The sequence below is a fragment of the Oratosquilla oratoria genome, chromosome 16, assembly GCF_046742065.1.
Source record: "Oratosquilla oratoria isolate Oo_2021 chromosome 16, ASM4674206v1, whole genome shotgun sequence".
Lineage (NCBI taxonomy): Eukaryota > Metazoa > Arthropoda > Malacostraca > Stomatopoda > Squillidae > Oratosquilla > Oratosquilla oratoria.
In genome coordinates, this window is record NC_134792.1 from 45307567 (window position 1) to 45328499 (window position 20933).

Consider the following 20933-nt stretch of genomic DNA (forward strand, 5'->3'; position numbering starts at 1 on the left):
CTCAGTTTTCTATAATCCTTTTCTTCTGTCCCCAAAATGCACCGTGAAACTGCACCCATTCATTCAGTGTTATTTTCTATTAGACGGATGTCGGAGAGATTCATCTCCCTGCAACCTGCCTTCAACACCTGTGAACATCCTCACCTCCATCTGAAAGTGCAGCCTCGAGAGGCTGACACTCGGTCTCCGGACCGGAACATATGTATCTATCAACTTCGACTGTATTTATATATATATATATTAAGGCGAGCTGACAATCAACAAATGCTCCTCTTCCTCCAACAAACCTGTGGCATGGAAACGGTCACAAACTAATACATCCACAATCCACCACTTCTCCCCGACGGGATCCATGGCTTGGGGACCGTTGCCTGTCGCTGCGGGGTTCAGGTCAGTAAAATTCGAGGCGTCAATAACTGTTAAATCTGTTTTCTGTTGCGAGGCTGATGGGGTGTCTGGCATGTCGACATCCATTCTTCAAGACCTGGAAACTTGCATCTTTATAAACAGAAACACCATCTTTTTTGAGTCGCGTTTCACGGACAGCGGCTCATAAGGCTAATCCTTCATCTCGAGACAGCCCTTTCGTACCGGGTAAAACTTTTCATTTTATTCTGGCTGTCCTCGTGCTGTCTTTATAGTTGTGAAATAATTGTATCTAATTTTCATTAACCCTTGCCTTACCGTGTGGCACTTTCCCTTTTATTAAGCCCGCCGACAGATTCCATTCACTATTGTGTCACTCTCCCAATAGTAAATTTGTTACAGCCCATCATCACGTGGAAAAAATCCAGCATTTTACTCGAACTTCTACACTAACCTACCCCCAAATGCTCCACAAAACTCTCATGCAAACAACACAATTATGGAACAAAAATCCTCAGACCATCAAGGCTTCCAGTAATCAACCCAACGGAGAAATCACTCTAAAGACAAGATAGTTGTAACGGCACCATTATATATATATATACATTCATATATATATATATATATATATATATATATATATATATATATGTAGAGACATTGGGACAAATTATGGGAAAGGTGGAGGGGGAAACACGGGTCTTTATCTGATTATCGAGTTTATTCCTGACCGGTTTCGCTTACAATAAGCGAAACCGGTCAGGAATAAAGTCGATATTCAGATAAATACTCGTGTTTCCCCCTCCAACTTTCCCATATATATATATATATATATATATATATATATATATATATATATATATATATATATATAGAGAGAGAGAGAGAGAGAGAGAGAGAGACGTTCTGACAGTTTGGCGTAAGCGGAGTAGGAAACACAGGAGTCTTAGTCTCGAGTTTATTCCTGACTAGTTTCGCAGGTGTGCTATATCCTTTGAAAAAGCATACCTGCGAAACTAGTCAGGAATAAACTCAAGACTAACACTACTGTGTTCCTACTCCGCTTACGTCATATATATATATATATATATATATATATATATATATATATATATACTGTATATATATAAATATATATATATATAAACTCTTTGCTATCTACTTTCCTTACGCAAAATTTCCGTTTTCTTTGTCCGACAATGGACGGGAGACTTCACAAGTCGCGTGGAGGGGCCAGGGTCGAGGGAACTTTCTCTTTGTGGCTTTCTAAACTAGTTTCACAGCATGAAGATCATGAGGGTCCTGTAGCACAGCCGTTTCTTCGTGATTGCAAGCTAACATAACGATATCATGACACAGTGTGCGGTTAGACTTCAAAATTAATTTTCACTCATTAGCCATTGTCTATTACAAACTTCAAACTCCATCCAGTCTTACCACAAGTCTCACAATCTTACAAAGGTGGAATATTAATCACTAACATTCCTTACTAAGACTGTTTACGAACGCTGCACAAAAACGAGTACCCGTTTTTTTTTTATTAAACACACCGCGCCTTCCTTCGGGACCCATTCTCTGTAGCAAACTGAACCAGCATCAATATAAATAAACAGACAAAATCAATATTTACATAAACAAGTGCACAAATAAATGAACACAGAAATATGCAAGTAAACAGCTTGATGAACAAGTAAATAAACGAATAAACATATAAACAAATAATTGAGAAATTGGGTATTTTTTTTTTAATTCTGGTTGGCGCAAAGATGTTGCATTCGTTTCTGTGGCACCCCGCTGGGGTTCCTGCCTATTTGATCTTCATTGACCGGTTCCGTGTCTTTCCCTCTTATTCTGGCTGCCGTCAGGCGATTTCATTCATCCCATTCTTCCTTCTGCGACAGAGAAATGGTCACTTTCCATGAGGGTGCAATACACCTATGCACTTCTTTGTTATAGTGGATTATATCTGGCAATCTTTTTGACAGGAGAACCGTTGGTCCATGACGAGGTCGGACACAAAATACGCAAACAAATTTACGAATGTCAATGCACACAACTTATATTGTTCATTCCGCTAAATATCATAATTCCGAACGTCGGCGTCACAGTTAATTTCCATTCAGTGACTATGTGGTTGGCGAAGTGGTTTCAGCCTACTTCCAGGTTAAATCTACACCCAGCTTGACTCGTCATCGTTTCTTGTTTGGTTTGCGTAAAGTTTAGGTCACACACAAACACACATGCGTGCGCGCGTGCGAACGCACAAACAATTTGGCAAATTCGATGTTTTTATGCTTCAGTTACTGTACAAAGTTCATTTCCACGTCCTACGGTTAAGATTTCTGCAAACTGGACGTAATTATCTTTATTCCCTCCACTTTTTTAAGTCACACAGGTATATCATTCCACCGTTTCTCCTTTCCTTCAAACATGGTACTACGAGTGTCAAGCAAAGTCACAACCCCACATTTACTGCTTTGAGCTTAATATTCTGAATTACAAAGGATTACAAAGGCGGAGCATGCCGACAGGAGACCTTTTGATCCATATCTAGGTCGGATGCGAAAAAAAAAACTCATATTAATAATAATAAAATAAATAAAAACTATGATAATGTAAATAACAAATAAAATACATAAATAAATGCATAGGTATAGTTAAATAATAAACAAACAGGTAAATAGTAAATAATAATAAATTGACATATAACTAATAATATATGAAAATCAGACAGACAAATGATAACAAAACAAAACCAAATAATATAAGATAAATCATAATCATTACAGCTGTAAATCATAATCATTACAGCTGATAAATCATAATCATTACAGCATAAGGTAAACCTATGATCTGCATGGCTCACAAACCATGTTACGCCAACTACCCTTCATGTAGATCACTGAAGTACACAAGGGACATGTCTGATCCTTGTGGTACTCCGCTCGTTACCGCCACCGCACTTCAAGTTCTTCACCAAGTTCAATATACTTCTTATACTTAAATCTTTCTCCTATCTTTTATGGTTTTCATACCCGTCTTACATGTGTCACCCTGAAAATTTATATATTGTGATAAAACTAAATCAACCCATGTATTCCTCTTCTGAAGAATACATGGGCTAACACATTACCTCCACCCTCTGCGATGTTTTGACATTGTGGTTGTCCACAATATACTCCACGTGGCACCATGTCAAAGAAGTTTAGGTTAACGTTGTGTATCCAAAGCCAAGACGGGACTCTCAGCGACACAATTCTCTACCAACTGGGCGAAGTGCATCCTTTAGATTCCATTAAAGCTTTTGACAAGGTGCCTCGCGAGAAATCTACCTAAAAAACCAGGAAAACGTGTAGAACGCATGGAAAAGATACAGAGTTGGATGAAGAATTTCTTCAGTATGTATACGTCGGGACAGGGTGGAATGCATAACCTATTTATCACTGCATATGCAATATACATGTGTGCTCGCGTACAGTATGGAGTGTTGTGAATGTAACAAATATGTGTAAAAGTCTTTTGGAACATAGTAGTTCCACAAGTCACAATCACTCGATCCTCCCTTCGTTTTACACACACACAAATATTATATATATATATATAAACACCTAAGCAATACATTGTAATGCTGCCATATATTTTCATTTACACACACACACAATATATATATATATATATATATATAAACACCTAAGCAATATATTGTAATGCCTGCAATATATTTTTATTCATTAATTTATTATTCATATATTATCTGTTTTATCATTGTTTATTATTTATCATTATCTATTTTGTTTACTTATTTACTAATATTTTTATTAATTCATTATCATATACTTTTTCGCATCCGACCTAGTTATGGCCCAAAAGCTCTCCTGTCGGCATGCTCCTCCTTTGTACTCCTTTATAAAACGAAGGGAGAGATCAATGGTGGGAATAACGTTGAGAGACCGAAAGAGAGCAGACCTAAAGGATATTGTGGAGGCAGTAAAAGAAAGTAGAATTGGGCAGGTAAGTTAGTGCGTTAATAAATGACGGAGCAAGTGTGTTACTGAGTGGACGCCCCGAGATGAGGAGAGTGCAAATGGGAGACCAGACAGGTGGGGAGGCAAAACAGAGAACCCTGCAGGAGTGACGTGGCAGAGGTTGACGCAGTCGTGTGAGTCATGGAATTCTATGAAAGAGGCCTTAGTTCAGAAGACTCAGGATGGTTGATTGATTTATATACATTCATACATACATACATACATACACACACACACACACACATATATATATATATTATATATATATGTACACACACACATTTACCAACCACAAATCACTGTAATTCTCAGCCATCAACATCGAGAATCTCGAGGGCTAGCAGAAGTTCGAGTCCTTTGCTGTACCACGTTTCAATTTCTGCATGTATGCCTACTCGAGGTTTTCGATGTTGATGGCTTAGAATTAAAGTGAATTGTGGTTGATAAATGTAAATATGTTCACTGGGACCCAGTGTTGTACACACACACACACACACATATATATATATATATATATATACACACACACACACACACACATTTATCAATTACAATTCACTTTAATTCTCAGCCATCAACATTGAGAACTTCGAGTGCTAGCGGAGGTTCGAGTCCTTAGCTGTACCGCGTTTTAATTTCTGCATGTATGGCTCCTCAAGTTTCTCGATTTTGATGGCTTAGAGTTAAAGTGAATTATGGTTGATAAATGTGAATCTGTTTACTGGGACCCAGTGTTGTACATGTACATATTATATATATATATATATATATATATATATATTATATATATATATACATATATATATATATTACACACACAATGTAAAACTACAGCCCCGAGGCACACACAAATTTTGTAAGAGTGGAAATCAGTCTACCTTTAAAGAGGAATGCTGACCTACTTTTAGCTACATACATGCCCCCCTCCCCTGCCTTTCCTTCTCCAAACGTTTCTTCCACCTCTCCTGCTGAATACCTTCAAGCAGAGGCGAGGAATTTAGCTCTACATTTTTTTATATACCAGAGGATGGAGTTGGGGGCTGGAAGAAACTCTCGTAATGGTTGGGTTAACGACCTTGTGAACTTGAAAATTCAGTTAAAAATACATTATATATATATATATATATATATATATATATATATATATATATATATATACACACGTGTGTGTGTGTGTGTGTACATGTGTGTGTGGTACCTCGAATTTCACTGCCTGGAAACCCGCAGTCCTACAGCAGCTGGCAACGGTCCTCGGGACCCTCTCATAGCTCTTTGAGAAGAAAGCTTGGAATGATACCTGTGTTGTGATAGTGCGATATCACTGTGGGGATGTTTATATGCCACTGGCTTCTTGTAGGAGGGGACCAGTTGTTGGCTGTCAGTTCTCTTTTTATGAAAAAAGTGAATGAAATACAGTTGATCTTAGACCCGGTCCGGAGACCAAGAGCCGTCCTTCGGGGTTGCACCTCCAGAAGATGAAAATGTTGAATGGCTTTTGAGAACAGACGGCAGGGAGATCTTGACATTCATCTACCAGGACTACTTCGTGCATGCACTGTACTTGTCACTGTATATACAGAATGTGTGTGTGTGTGTGTGTCTATGTGATGTGATTCACCATGTTCTTGGATCACGTGTTGGATTCGTGACCGACAGCTATTAACCTCCCAGATGAGAGCCCAGAGGCCATGTGTGCGCGCGTGCGTGTGTACACGTGCACGTGTATATACACATCAGTTTATACGGATCATCACCTTTACGTATACGCCCCAACGCTAGCTGCTGGGGGTCGAATCCCAGCCACAGTTAAAGAGCGCACCCCAAGCTTGCCGCAGCACGCTGGCAGTAGGGACGCCATACAAGTGAACCAAAGTACAAGATTCCGTAGTCTCACGAACCTTCCATTACAATGCCGAAAGACGTGACTCATCGAGAGACTCCTGTCGGCGTAGTTGGGCGCTTTGTCATCCCCAGAAAGTTATTATTGATTTGAACCTGGACGGCTGCAATCGATACAGCAGCCGGTGCCCCGTCCCGACTTAGAATTTTGGCGCCGCCTTGAACTGGACGCGTATTCATATGAATTTCAACACCCTTTAGCTGGTAAAGGGTGTGTAAACACCTTATGACATTCCTTTGTCTACCCCGAGGCAATCTTGTATATCAGAACGAAAACGCCGAGGAGAGGCGGTGGAAGAAAACGACGTCCCCAAGCCTGTTTCTCCTGTCCAAGAAGGACAAATTGGCAACTGCCGTGCCTCTTCCTCAGAAATTCTGAATCAGCAGTACTTCAGCCTTCCCCGTCCAGCTTTGGCCTTCTGCCGGTGTGACACACGCCGCTGCTGTGATGATAAGGGCATGTGAAGGCAGCACCTGACCTGAATCTGTCCCCTCTGCACCTGACACTGCCGCCAGTTGACGACGACAGCGTGTGGCGGGAAAAGAAGTTTCGCCTTGAATCATGCACATGGCCTCACAAGAACCGTCGACCCAACCCACCTTATCTATCGACCGCCAGCATCGTGTCCTACGTCGTCCTTGCGACTCCTAGAGGTGAGTTCCCTTCGTTTCCCCCCTCCTCACTTCCTCCCTCGAGTCCCTATGAGCATGACGCGGACCTGATTGTCTGGTATCCGTTTGAGTTGCCGTGGAGATGTAAACAAACTTGGCGGGGGGGGGGGGCGGTGTGCGTGCGTGCGCGGGGCGATCGTGAGTTGGCGGGAAGGCAAGCTGTTGGTCGTTGGTGGAGGTGGCAACAATGCTAAGAATGGCGTTCTGGTGGTGGTGGTGGTGTTCGTGGTGGTGGATGTGGTGATGGTGGTGAACGTGCCTGCAGCGTAGGCCTCGAGGAAGAGCATGACCAAAGGTGACAGGCAGAGGTCGTCGTTTCGTTTCCCCCTTCCCAACTCACGCGTGTCGTGGAATGACTCATTGGGTCTAACAAAAGACAAACACACACATGCACATGCATGCACACATACAGACATAGATATACATATATGCATGCACACATGGACATATATAAATGCATGCATATAGACATTCATGCACACACACTCGTGAAAATACCCGTACATGCGCATACACAAACATGCATAGACTGCCTAAAGTTCTAAACCATTCGTTCCTATTCTGTGTTGCGACACCAGACTAAGTGCTCTAAATTAAGATGAAACCACCGGTATATCAAAAATCTGTTTTCGGCCACGGTGGTTGGCCATGAAGCCAGTGACTGGGTGATCGATACCCAGAGTACTTGAGAGTTGAACACGAAATGCGGTTCGAGATATTAGGAAAACTAAGAATGATCAAATACAGTCACAATTCCCGTACACTTAACGGCGTGCGCGTGTACACACACGCAAGCACGCTCGCGCACACACATACAACTCCCAAGCAAACAAACACACTTAGACACAAACACGCCCGCCCGCACGCACACACACACCAAGCGATCAATGCGTCGCGTTCTCTCCTCACCCGGAGCAGCGGGGGGCCCCAAGACCACCATGGCCACTACTACCTTGCCACTGCAGGGCTTCTTCGTCAGGAGCTGCAGCGGTGCCACATACACACACACCTACTTCAGGGGATTGGAGGGTTAGGTGGTGGTAGGTGATAAGATGCGGCGAGTGACTGGTTTGGGGTGAGGGGCTTGGAGAATTAGGGAATGGAGGGTAAGGGGGTGAGGAGGTTAGGGAGTGGGAGGGTACAGGGTTGGGAGGGTTAGGGGACGGGAGGGTTGTTGGGTGGAACGGTAGGGGAATAGATGATTAAGGCTTGGGAGGTGGGAGGGTTAAGGCTTGTGGGGGGGGGAAGGAGGGTAATCCCGTGCATACATCAACGCCAGCTGCTTCTCGATGGTAATGAGCGTAGTTTCTGGGAACTCGTGTTTGGTCTACACTTATTTTTAACTTCAGACTGTGCCCGACTACCTGTAGGCCTCACAACGTTCTTCTGGGTCAACGAAGGCGTTGCTGTTCCTCAGCGCCCCGAAGACCAACTCAACACCAATTTCAATCGCTAAACATCAATTTACTCCCACTAGTTTTTGACCTGGGGGACCTCTAGTGGACTAATGTGGGCCCCCAGGGGTCCCCTGGACCACAGTTTGGGAACCGCTGGTCTGAAGGGTGGCCCAAGTATAAATTTAAAGATTATTCGCTCAAGGCTTTCGCTCTAGTGTCGCGGTTAAGTTGGTGGTATTCAGGCTCATATCAATGGCCTACCACAGTCTTGGGTGGTAGGGTGGGGGGGGGCATGTGTGGAGGTGGGATGAGGTGGGGTTCCCGACGAATGACCCGTATGTACTAGTTATCCTTAGTTCTCCTCATCCAGGCCACCCACGACGGCGATGAGCACATTGCAGCACCCTGGGCAAAGGTGGTGAGATGAGCAAGGAGACTTGTGCCATGCTAGCCTCCCCCGCCCTCGTAAGCAAGAATGACGACGACGAAGGCGGCGGAGGGGGAAAAGGAGGCGAAGCAGAGGAAAGCGAACACCTTCCCCTGGCGCACGGGTGCAGCGACGCCTGGGGGTGGAGCGGTGAGCACAAGAGCTCCGATGTCCTCCTCTGTGCGCGCTCGGCCCTCTTCCATCCGAACTGGTCCTATGGGACGGCGGCGGTGCGCGGGACACGGCCTCTTGGCCGGTCCCTCCACTACTGGGAGATCAAGGTCTCCGACAGGCTCTTCGGCACAGCCATCATGTTCGGGGTCTGCACAGCCCAGGCGCGTCTCCACGCCAAGGGCTTCGTGCCCTTGGTGGGGGAGGACGAGCACGGGTGGGCCCTCTCGCATAAGGGCCTCGCCTGGCACGGCGGCCGGGGCCTCCCCTTCACGGAGCCCTTCCAGGAGAACCGGCCCACGACCATCGGCCTCCTTTTCGACGGCCGCAGGGGCACGCTGGGGTTCTACCATGACGGCCGCTGGCTCGGGCAGGCCTTCCGAGGGCTGCAGCTCGTCCAGGAGCCCCTCTTCCCCGTCGTGGCCTCCACTGCCGCCAAGACCGAGCTCACCCTCGGTGTCACGAGGAGGAGCTGGGACAGCCTGAAGGACCGAGCCCGCCATGTCCTCCTCGGGGCCCTCCGCCACCCTGACCACCTCAGGGCTCTGCCCCTCCCCCACGCCCTCCGCGACTACCTCGCCGACGCTCTGCCCCCGGAGGATGCTCACCCGCTCGGCTACCACGCACACACGTCCGCGGCCTACGACGTCGCCTCACGCCCTTCGTGACATTGCCTCCGTCGAATCTTAGTCGTCCATCACCTCACATAACGCCACGTACCACGCCCGTGATCTCTCACTATGCAACCAGCGCCGCCTCTCTCCGTTTCTCCTGACGGAGATTCCCTACGAGTGTATCAGCAGCAGCTCCAGTGCAAAGAGGACCCTTCATCAGGATCACCGAGAAGCTTCTTCTGTCCTTGATCTGCAAAACTCCTTTATCTTCTAATCTCAATTTTCTCAAAGCAGATTACCACTAATCCATTTTCGCGGATCAGTCACATGTTGTGACGTAGTCAATGACATCACAGAACTATATTTGAAAGGATGTGGGCTAGACCGTCCCCGCCTCGATCAGAGGATCTGGATTATCTTTATCCTTTTACGTAAGCTGACATGTCACATATTGAACTGGCGCGACATGACGTCATCGATGGATCACCACGATATCGATGACGTCAAGTCGTTTCGCGGGTCCGCAAAAACGTAGTGTGAATTTACTTGATTTTCCTCTAATGTACACAAAGTCTGCCTCCATAATTTCACATAATCTCAGTCAACATGACATCGCGTATCCTACCGACGTTCTGTGATTTCGAAGCCAAATTGGGCAAGAGCTTGCAGCCTCACGGCAGCTGGCAACGGTCCTCAGGTCCTCCCACGGGTCTCCCTGGGAAGAGACGATGAAATGCTGCTTGGACTGTGCTAGTTGAGTCATTTACATGTCACTGGTTTTTAGAGGGGAACAATCGCCATGTCATTATTTATGCATAAAAAGTATTGGAAAATGGAGTCAATAGGGATAATCTGGGCATTGTCCAGGCGCTGAGTGCTAATTTCTCTAAAGTGCACTTCTAGGTCCTGATGAGCTTTAAAGATAGGTAGTGAGATGACTCTCTCTGACAACTGTCCCACAGAACCTCCACTTGTAGACATCCATCACTGGTCTCTTAATTATGCGTTTAAATGATAAATGTTTTGTCTTTGCATTTTATGGATTCATATGACGAACCAAACCTGAGACCATGCCTGTATGCTTCTGGGCAGCCACAAAGCATTGATAGCTTAGTTGTATACAAGTTGCCAATTCTGTCCATCAGTGTATATATTAAAGTGCATCCAATTAGTCTTGTGTTGTTTCAATAAAATTCCACCTCTGTTCTAGGTGGCACTATTAATTTTATTCTGGCTAATGCTGGTCTATTTTATTCATCCTTATGGTACCCTCTCTATAGTTAAAAGGGTGGCACTTCTTTTATTCTACCTGCTAGAACATCTTATTGATCTCCAAAACACCTTGATAGTAAATGGGTTATAGCCTCCGACACTTTAATTAACCTCTTCCATACTGACACATTTCTTTTTATCAAGGCCACACCAGAACTATTTCATTCATTGTTATGGCTTTCCTCCCTAGAGCTGTGAGGAAAATTGTTGGACTGAGTGGTACAGAGCATGCCAAGACATTCTGACCATATGGAAAAACAAAACAAAACAAGAAAGGACTAATAACAAGAGTGGAAAGTAGAAATGGTTTATGAGCTCAAGAGGTAAGTATCTTTTGTGCCTGAAATACACACACACACAATTTACCAGTTTCATACCACCCACCGCATGCTGACCATGCATTCAATTATTCCCTTGCATAAGACTACAAAATTACTGGGCATATTTCCCATTATCCAATTTAACTTCATTTAACCCGAGCTGAGAGGATGATATGGTTTAACATCACAAACTCCCCCTTATCGGAAGGTTAGGATGGTGCCCCTCACAGAGAACTTTGTAGTGTGGAATTTAATGAACCATGCCCTTGCTTCAACTTCGCCAGTGGCAGGATTTGAACCGCCATCCCCTCGGCCTTCGCCGCAAGTAATGACACCCTAACTTGCTCAGCCAGCAGATACATAAACAAATATCAAGTCTGTCTGCATACTTTGCTATTGTAACTCAGTGACTGTTATGGGTGTAAACCCCAAGGAAATGAGATGAAGTTGTGAATATCTCAAGTACAAATTTAATGACTGTTAACCAATTCTATATAACATGGCATTTCTTTTCACGAGTCTCACTACCACAAAGCAATTTTATTCACCTCCAAGGCATCACCTTGGTACCAGAGGAGTTACAGTACACCCAATCTTGATTAACTTCTTCTATAATGTGTGGAATATTTCCTTTTATTCTAGTTGGTGCCAAACTATTCTATTCATCTCTATGGAACCCTACTTGGTAGCTAAGGGGTTTAGGAAACTCCCACATATAATATAAATCAGCTGCATTGCTTCTGATCCAGGGCAGTGGATGGGGTACAGGAATCACCCATCATCCATGAGAGGCTAAGTTGAAAGGGAGGGATAGGACATATGGAGAAAAAGAAATGGTACTTCATGAGTATGCCTCCTTCCCTGTATAATTAGGTGAAATATCCCCTTATAAGAGGAAAAGTGCAACTTTCCTCTTTACAAAAGAGGTAGCCAAAAAACAAAGACATAAAATATACTCCCACCCAATCCATTCCCACATATTCCACTCCCATTCACTCCCCTCCTTCCCTCTTATCTTGGCTCCTCCTGGATGACAGGTCATCCTTGCATCTCGCTCACTGCCCTGGGTCACGAGTAATGTAGCAAGACACAGCACGTCCACAGCAAGGCTGCTTCATTTAATCAGTGACCCCACTCTCCGTCCCATCATGCAGAAAAAGAGAAGATGGAGAGAAATCCCTTCGGACTGTGTCAAAATATCATTCACACTTACTCTCTCACTCCCCCATCCCCCACCCACTCCCTTCCATGTATCACAGCATCATCCACACACAACCATGCTCCACTCACCTCTATCTTCTGTCTTCTTCCTTCCTTCCTCAACAGACATTTCCCTCTTTCCCAATGCCCCTTTTACCCAATCCATCCATCTCATCCTTGGTTGGCCCCTCTTGTTCACTCCCTCCACCTCTGCCTTCCACACCTCTTTTACTATCTTTCTTAACTCATTCTTTCAATGTGTCCAAACCATCCCAATACTCTTTTATCAACCCTATCTTCCAACTCCCTTTCCACCCCCATTCTCTCTTCCTCACCTCCTTATTTCTCACTCTATCCAACCTAGTAACTCATACTGTACTTCTCAGGCATTACATCTCAAACACATTCAAACTCCATGTTTCTACCCCATATATAGCTGTCAGCACAATCACTCTTTCATACAATCTCCTCTTAGGATCCATTCCCATATTTCTATTTCTAATTACACTCCTTTAATCCTCCAAGCATTTAATTGCTTCTCTTAATCTACATTCTACCTCCACCTCCACTCCTCCCTTTTCAGCCACTTTTGAACCCAAGAATCTAAAACTATCCACTTCCTTCAGTCTCTCTCCCTTAATACTCACTTCCAATTTGCTGCCACATTCTCCACTTATACATCTCATCACCTTACATTTACCCACATTTATCTTCAACTTCCTTCTTTCACACACCTTCCAAAACTCTGTCACTAACTTCCTTAATCCTTCCTCCGATCCTGTCACAAGCGCAGTGTCATCAGCAAACATTAACAGGCTTATCTCCCATTTTTCTCCATTTTCTTTAACCATCTCCAATCCCCGCCCCATTACTCGTGTTTACCCTTTGCACCACCCCATTCATGTATAAATTCAACAGCCAATGCAACAAGTAAGTCCAAGGTTATGCACATAGGTAAAAATAACGGTAAGTATGATTACAAGTTATTTGGAAATTCATTAACAAAAATGGATAGTGAAAAGGATTTTGGCATAATTATCAGTAACGATCTCAAATCATCAAAGCAGTGTATTTCAACCTCTGAGAAATCAAACAAGATTCTAAGACCGATTGCACAATCTTTTGACTTCAAAAGTCCATCATCTTTCCTTATTTCTCCTCCATTTTCCTCACTCATCATGGTCATTTTCTTAGTGCTTTCCAGTGTAACTACCTTTCCCTCCCCCATCCTCCTTCACATTTAGCAATTCCCTAAAAAACTCTGCCCATCTTCCTCTTACTACCATCTCTTCCATTATCATCTCTCCATCTGAACCTTTTACCTTTTCTTATCTACTTGATTCCCCTCCTCTTCCTCTCTTAATTTTTTTCCAAAACATTTTTTTATTACTTTCAAAATTTTCTGTAATACTCTTACCCCATTTCACATCTGCTCTCCTCTTTGCCTCCTTTATCTTATGGTTTACTTCTCTTTTCTTTGTAACTCTCATATGATTCTCTCATCCTATTTTGTATCCAATCTGTGATTACTTGCTTTTTTTCTTTGACAACCTTTGTTTCATCATCCTACCACTCACTACCCTTCCATTTCCTCCCATCCTCCTTGTTCCACACACCAACTCCTATGTAGCTAAGTGAGAATTATAGGATTCTGCTAACCATTTAATATTTTTTTTTTTATCAGATCTATCTGCAAACTGCACTTTGCCCATCTTAATCTCTTACATGTTCAAGGTATAAGTCACTCTTTCCACAGCTGCTTTACATGACTATCCATACACCAGAAACTGAACAGCAAACAAGATTGCCCCCCAATTCACTGATGGTTTTAGTCCAATTCTGAGCAGGCAGGGTTGTATGACACCCAGACACACAAAGAAGCATTTTTTTGTCAGCTGACATTACAATGGGCTTTGTTTTATGGAGTTGCCTTGTAATTTGTGCTCAATAAAATTTGTTGGTAAAACTGCCAATCGATATAAGTAGACTACTTAACCAAACTTCCTCTTCAGGCCACAAAGCACCAGGCAGAATGTTCCACAGAGTCTAAAGAAGGACAAAGACCCACAAGAGGAACACTGCCCCCTTCTGATGCCAATGCCAACTGGAGGAGCAAACTACTGCAAGTCCCCACCCTCTCCCAAGCTCCACTTGGAGGTGTAGCCTTGCGAGGCTGCAACCTGGTCTCTGGAACAAGCTTAGAAATGAACAATTACCATCTCACTTCCTTATGATCACTTTCATTTTGGTTTTTCACTTAAGGAGGGCAGTACTCATACATCTTGTAGCTGTTCTAGCCAGTGACATAGATACCAAACCAGGTCCCTACACAGGCCCAACATGCACAAAACCCATAAATCATACAAAAATCTACCCAATGGAACCCATGGATCCAAGCACCACATTCACAACCATTAACTAGTAAACATGGAATTGGATCTGCAGCTACCACATGTGGCATATCAACACAAAAACTTGAAATCTATTACAAATAAAAACCATGAGGAATAAAAACAAAAAGCTGCAACAATTCTTTTAGACATAACATATTTATCACACTTATGCAGGAAATCAAACTAACACCTCATACAACAATACCAACATTCATTGAATACATCAGGGAAGAAGAACCTCGCACCAAAGGCTTCTTCCCCCTCATAAGGAAGGTAGCCTGTCCATCCCATCATCCATTTGTTTCCCTTTTGTCTTAGCTCCCCATGGATGAAGGGTCATCCCTGCCCTCCTCCAACAGATATACACAACAATGACAAATGGCTAACAAATTTCTTAGCTGGAAGAAAGTACAGAGTAATCCAAAGCAATCATTTGGAATAAAAAGAATTGCACAATGGAGTCCTCTAAGAATAAATACTCTCACATACATTCTTCAATCTCCACAAGATATTTCGCCACAACAAATCCAGAGTATAATACCAAAACACTCAATTATGTAGATGATCTAATGATACATACAAATACCAATGGCCATTACCCCCCTACAAGGCAGGTAGAAAAAAAGGGTGGGGGTGGGCATAAAATCCACTCCTACCCATTCCATCCCCACATACTCCACTCCCATTCACCTCCCTCCCTCTTATCTTGGCTCCTGGGTCACAAGCAATGTAGCAAGACACAACACATCCACAGCAAGGCCACTTCATTTAATCAGCGATGTCCCTCTCCATCCCCTCGTGCAGAAAACAAGAAGACGGAGAGAAATCCCTTTGGGCTGTGTCAAAATATTCACACATACTCCCTCACCCCCCATCCCACACCTACTCCCTTCCATGTGTCACAGCATCATCAATAGTCAACCATTATCCACTCACCCCTATCTTCTGTCTTCTCCTTTCCTCAAAAGATATTTCCCTCTTTCCCAATGACCCTATTATGCAATCCATCCATCTCATCCTTGGTTACCCCTCATGTTCACTCCTTCCACCTCTGCCTACCACACCTCTTTTACTAATCTTTCTTCACTCATTCTTTTCATGTGTCCAAACCATCTAAATACTATTTCATCAACCCTATCTCCCAACTCCCTTTCCACCCCTGCTCTCCTCCTCACCTCCTTGTTTCTCACCCTATCCAGCCCTGTAACCTCTACCATACTTCTAAGACACCTCATCTCAAACACATTCAAATTCCTCCTCTCTTATGTTCCATATTTGTCCCATACAGTGCTGTTGGCACAATCACTCCTTCAATCTCCTCTTAGCATCTATTCCCAAATGTCTATTTCTAATTACATTTTTTAATCCTCCAAGGCATTTACCTGCTTCTCACAATCTACATTCCACCTACATTCCTCCCTTTCCTGCCACATTCACACCTAAGTACTTAAAGCTATCTACTTCCTCCAGTCTCTCTCCCTTAATACTCACTTCAAATTTGATGCCACATTCTTGCCTTACTTATACCCACATTTATCTTCAACTTTCTTCTTTCACACACCTTCCCAAACTGTCACTAATTTCCTTAATACCTCCTCTGATCCTGCCACAAGTACAGTGCCGTCAGCAAATAACAACAGGCTTATCTTCCACTTTTTTCCATTTAAAGTAACCATATCCAATCCACAGCCCATTACCCTTGCATTTACCTTTCACACCACCCCATCCATGTATAAATTGAACAGCCATGGAGATATAACACATTCCTGGCAAAGTCCTACCTTTCCCTCAAACCACTCCCTATCTCCATTTCTAATTCTAATACAGGCTCTACTACTATCATAAAAACTCTTGACTGCTCTTAACAGATTTCATCCTATCCCATAAGAGCCCAAAAAACATCTTTAACTTTTCCTAAAGCTTTCTCACATGTCTGTCTTGCCACAAAAATCTGATCCACACAACTCCTACGTGCCCTAAAACCACACTGTTCTACACCAATTACTCCCTCTATTCCTCTCCTAATTCCCTTAATCAAAACCCTTCCATAAACCTTCCCAACTATGGTCAACAATCTGATCTTTCTTAAAACTACTACACTTACACTTGTCCCCTTTTCCCTTGTAAAGTGGAACTATACAGGCACTCCTCCAGTCCCCCGGCACTCCCTCTTTTAGACAAATATTCAACTCTTACCAGCCAGTCTACTATCACTGTACCTCCCTTTTTTAGACACTTCGCATGACACCTATCTAACCCAGGTCACTTACCTGCTCTCATCAATTCAATAACTGCTTTCACCTCAACTTTCCTTATTTCTCCTCCATTTTCCTCACTCATCACTGTCATTTTCTTAGTGCTTCCCACTGCAACTACCTTTCCCTCCTTATCTTCTTTCATATTTAGCAACTCCCTAAGATACTCTGCCCATCTTCCTCTTATTGCTGTCTCTTCCATCATCATCTCTCCATCTGCACCTTTTACCTTTTCTTCTCTACTTGATTTACCTCCTCTTCTTAATTTTTTCCAAAACCTTTTTTTATTATTTTCAAAATTTTCTCTCATACCCTTACCCCATTTCACATCTGTTCTCCTCTTTGCCTCCTTTACCTTATGCTCTACTTCTTTTTTCTTTGTACCTCTCATATGATTCTCCTGTCCATTTTTGTAGCCAATCTGTGAATGCTTGCTTCTTCTCATCTACAACCTTCCTTGCTTTGTCATTCCACCACTCACTACCCTTCCTTCTTTTTCCTCCTGTCCTCCTTGTTCCACACACCAACTTTGCACACCTTGTGACTCCCTGTCTGAACCATCCCTATTCCTCCTCCACTCCTAGTTTTACTCTCCTTCACTCCCTCCCTCTCCTCTCTCAGTTTCTTCTTGTACTCCTTTTATTTTTCATTTAAGCAGTTTACTCTAAGCACCTCCCTACCTTTTGTCCTTTTCTTCTTTACCTATCCTCCACTCTTAACATACTACCCACCAAAATATTATCCGATATTCCCCCACTCTCTCCCCTTAGAACATATACATCCAAAACTCTTCCTGCTATTTTCCTGGCTACCACTATGTAGTCCATTAACGCCCTATCTAACCCCCATATAACAGCCATAAAGTTCATCCAAAAATAGTTAAGCAAACCAGAATGGAAGCTTCTCCTCAGAAATCATCAATGATACTGCTCACACCAGACAGCAAATAAAAAATAATCCTACAGTGAAATCACTATACTCTCCTTAGTAAAAACATTTATGGCAAAATTAAGTATAAACTGATCAGAAAATCTAGCTAGCTGATAAACTTTACCTAAATATTTTCCTGTATTGGCTTGAAAATACAATTATGAAAAACATGAGAGCCTCTTTTCATAGGAATATTACATCTGTTCTGCATTTCAAACATGTAACTACTGCATGATTTACCACCTTCTATAATGGGTGGCTTTTGTACCTTTATTCCCACCAATGCCAAGCTATTATATTAAGCTGTGTATCTTTAGGCAGCATATAAATCAATTCAAATATAAATTATGCAATTCCCCTGTACAAGGAAAATAAAATGTTTTCCACATCCTGTTTTCCACTGTTACACATCATGAGCTATACTAAACCCAAGTAAATGGTGTCCCTACTACCGAAAACTTACCAACCACTGTAGCATATTACATTCTTCATGTCCTTGATCCTCGTTTCCTGTACCTAGAAATCTTCCTGCAGGTCACCACATGTAGAGAATCACATACCAACAATTCTGATACTCTTGTATCTATGAATGATATTTCTTCCCAGACTGGAAGCAGATGAGCTCACAGAATCTGAAGAAACAAGAAACATCAATGAACATTCTTTTTCAAAGGGACAGGCAGTCATAAACTCAACACAAGTATGGATACAGAGCTGAATAATACATTCTAAACATACAAGAGGTACAAATAAATACATAAAGTCAAATTCACAACAACAACAAAAAAATAATAATAATAAATAAATGACTGGCTCAACCATAAATGCAAGAGAAATATACAAGGGATTCAATATCTCAAAGTGCAGTGTGTTAAACGTAGATTTACACAACCCAGAAAGCAGGTATAGCTTAGATAACACTTTTTTTCTTCGAGAAAACTGAGTGCAAGAGTTCTAGTGACTCCTGAGCTTAAATCCAGGAAGCAGTATATCATTGCTAGGAATAGAGTTAACAGAGCATTATGTTTCATTGCTAGGACAGTTAAAATAAAAGTGCAATGGTAATTATCAAACTCTATCTGGCATTAGTTAGACCCATCCTTGACTATGCAGTACAGTTTTGGTCCATCCTATTGAATGGATATCACTTCACTAGAATCAGTACAGAGGAGAATGACCAAAATGATACATAGGCTCAGACACTGACCTTACGAGGACAGGCTTAGACACCTTAACTTACAATCTCTGGAAAGACACGCAGTGTGGGGTGATCTAATAGAGATGTTCAAGTGGATCAAAGGCTCTAACAAGGGTGATGCAAACAAGATCATCATATTAAGACACCAGGGCAAGACTCACAGCAATGGATTTAAATTGGACAAATTTAGATTTAAGAAGGAAATATGCAAGAACTTGTTTACCAATTGAGTGGTCAATGAATGGAATAGACAACTTTATGGATAGGGATGACAGGTAGTAAAGGACATGGAACTGCCTAGTGTAGTCCTTATGGTCTTTTGCGCTCTCTTTCATTCTAATGTTCTTAAGTAATCTGTATATGAAGGAGGCATAATGCACCAAACATATGATTGATAAAGCAAAACTGTAAGCAATCTATAGACAAAGGTTTGAAATGAGGGAATGAAAAATTTGGAAAAAGGGGATACTACAGAAAGAGAACCAAATATATTCCATGTATAATAATAACTACTAGCTTGAATTTCACCAATTTGAAACCTGCAGCCCTACAGTGGCTGGTGACAGTCATTGGGCCCTCCCACATATTTCTTTTGAGAAAGAGAGAGAGAGAATTGTCTATGTTGTATTTGAGTAAGGATATTTCCATGTCTATCTATCTATGTAAGGCTTCTTCCCCTTATAAGGGAGGTCACCAGGTTATAAGAGTAGGATAGGGGAAATGTCAATTGTCCACATTCTTTATGAGAAAAGATGGTGCACTTGGAAGTGTGCTGGTCTCGCTTCTTCTTAATTGTGAGTTCAGCACTTCTCTCAGAATCCAAGCAGTGAATGTTACCTGTCCCAACAGGCCAAGCACACAATGCAAAGGGGACAGCTTTGGTTGTAGCTACATGCCTCTTAGTGTATGGTCCTCACCTTCTTCCTTACAGGAAATAAATCTGAAAATGGGAGCAATCATGGGACCTTTCCTGAGGATGACCATCAGTCCCAAGGGGCTGTAGCTCATATGTGGGTGTTGATAGGCTTTGAAGCAGGATGGCAGGGAGATAATTTTCTCTGATGTCCATCTTGAATGTATCTGTCCTTGGTCCCTACTCTATGGATATACTGTACAAGGAAAATGAGAGTAAAAACCAAAATACAAAGCCTACAAGCATCTAGGGTAGTATAGTACTCCTCCATTCAATAAGTAATGTGAAAATGTCAGGAGAGAAACTATTTATTTTCATAAGCTTACAAAACTTTGTCTCCTTCAAAATAATTGCCTCTCGCATCTACACACTTCTGCATGCATCTCTCCCAATCCTAGAAAACCTACTCAAAGTCATTTTTCAGTAGTCCCTTCGGGTAACTTTCCGATGCCTCTTTCAGCTCCTCTGTTGACTGGAATCTGGTTCCCCTGAGGCTGTCTTTCATGCATGGGAACAGGAAGAAGTCACAGGGAGATAGGTCAGGGCTGTAGGGTGGGCATTGTACCATTTTCATTCCCATGTTGGCCATCCAGGTGGTCACCAGTGTTGACTTGTGGCATGGGGCATTGTCCTAGTGGAACCATCACTAAACTGACCACTCCTCCACTGCTGAGGCCTCTTCTTCCTCATCTTCTCCCTGAACCTTTTCAGAACAGTAAGGTAATATTCCTTATTGACGGTTTGACCCTGAGGAACCCATTCAATGTGAATGAGCTCCTGGGAGTCAAAGAAAGGCATGACCATGACCTTCTCTTGTGACCTGCTCATCTTTGCCTTTTTGGGTCTGGGGGAGGTCGCGTGCTTCCACTGAGCACTCTGAC

General features: G+C 42.8%; 1 protein-coding gene across 2 annotated transcripts; it reads left to right on the forward strand.

Annotated features, from left to right (window-relative positions):
* The first annotated feature begins 6219 nt into the window (after nt 1-6219).
* On the forward strand, nt 6220-10912 carry SP555 (SPRY domain-containing SOCS box protein SP555). Of its 2 annotated transcripts, none has more exons than XM_076199253.1 (2): nt 6220-6944; nt 8716-10912. In XM_076199253.1, exon 2 carries the CDS (start codon nt 8783-8785, stop codon nt 9623-9625), a length of 843 nt encoding a protein of 280 aa, XP_076055368.1. In that variant the 5' UTR covers nt 6220-6944; nt 8716-8782; the 3' UTR covers nt 9626-10912. The 2 variants fall into 2 exon arrangements, with proteins under 2 accessions (XP_076055368.1, XP_076055367.1); XM_076199252.1 differs by having other exon boundaries at nt 8730-10912.
* The last annotated feature ends 10021 nt before the right edge of the window (nt 10913-20933 follow it).

What these genes read in the sequence shown, in the direction of transcription:
- SP555 (XM_076199253.1), top strand. Translation starts at nt 8,783, where the DNA reads ATGAGCAAGGAGACTTGTGCCATGCTAGCCTCCCCCGCCCTCGTAAGC.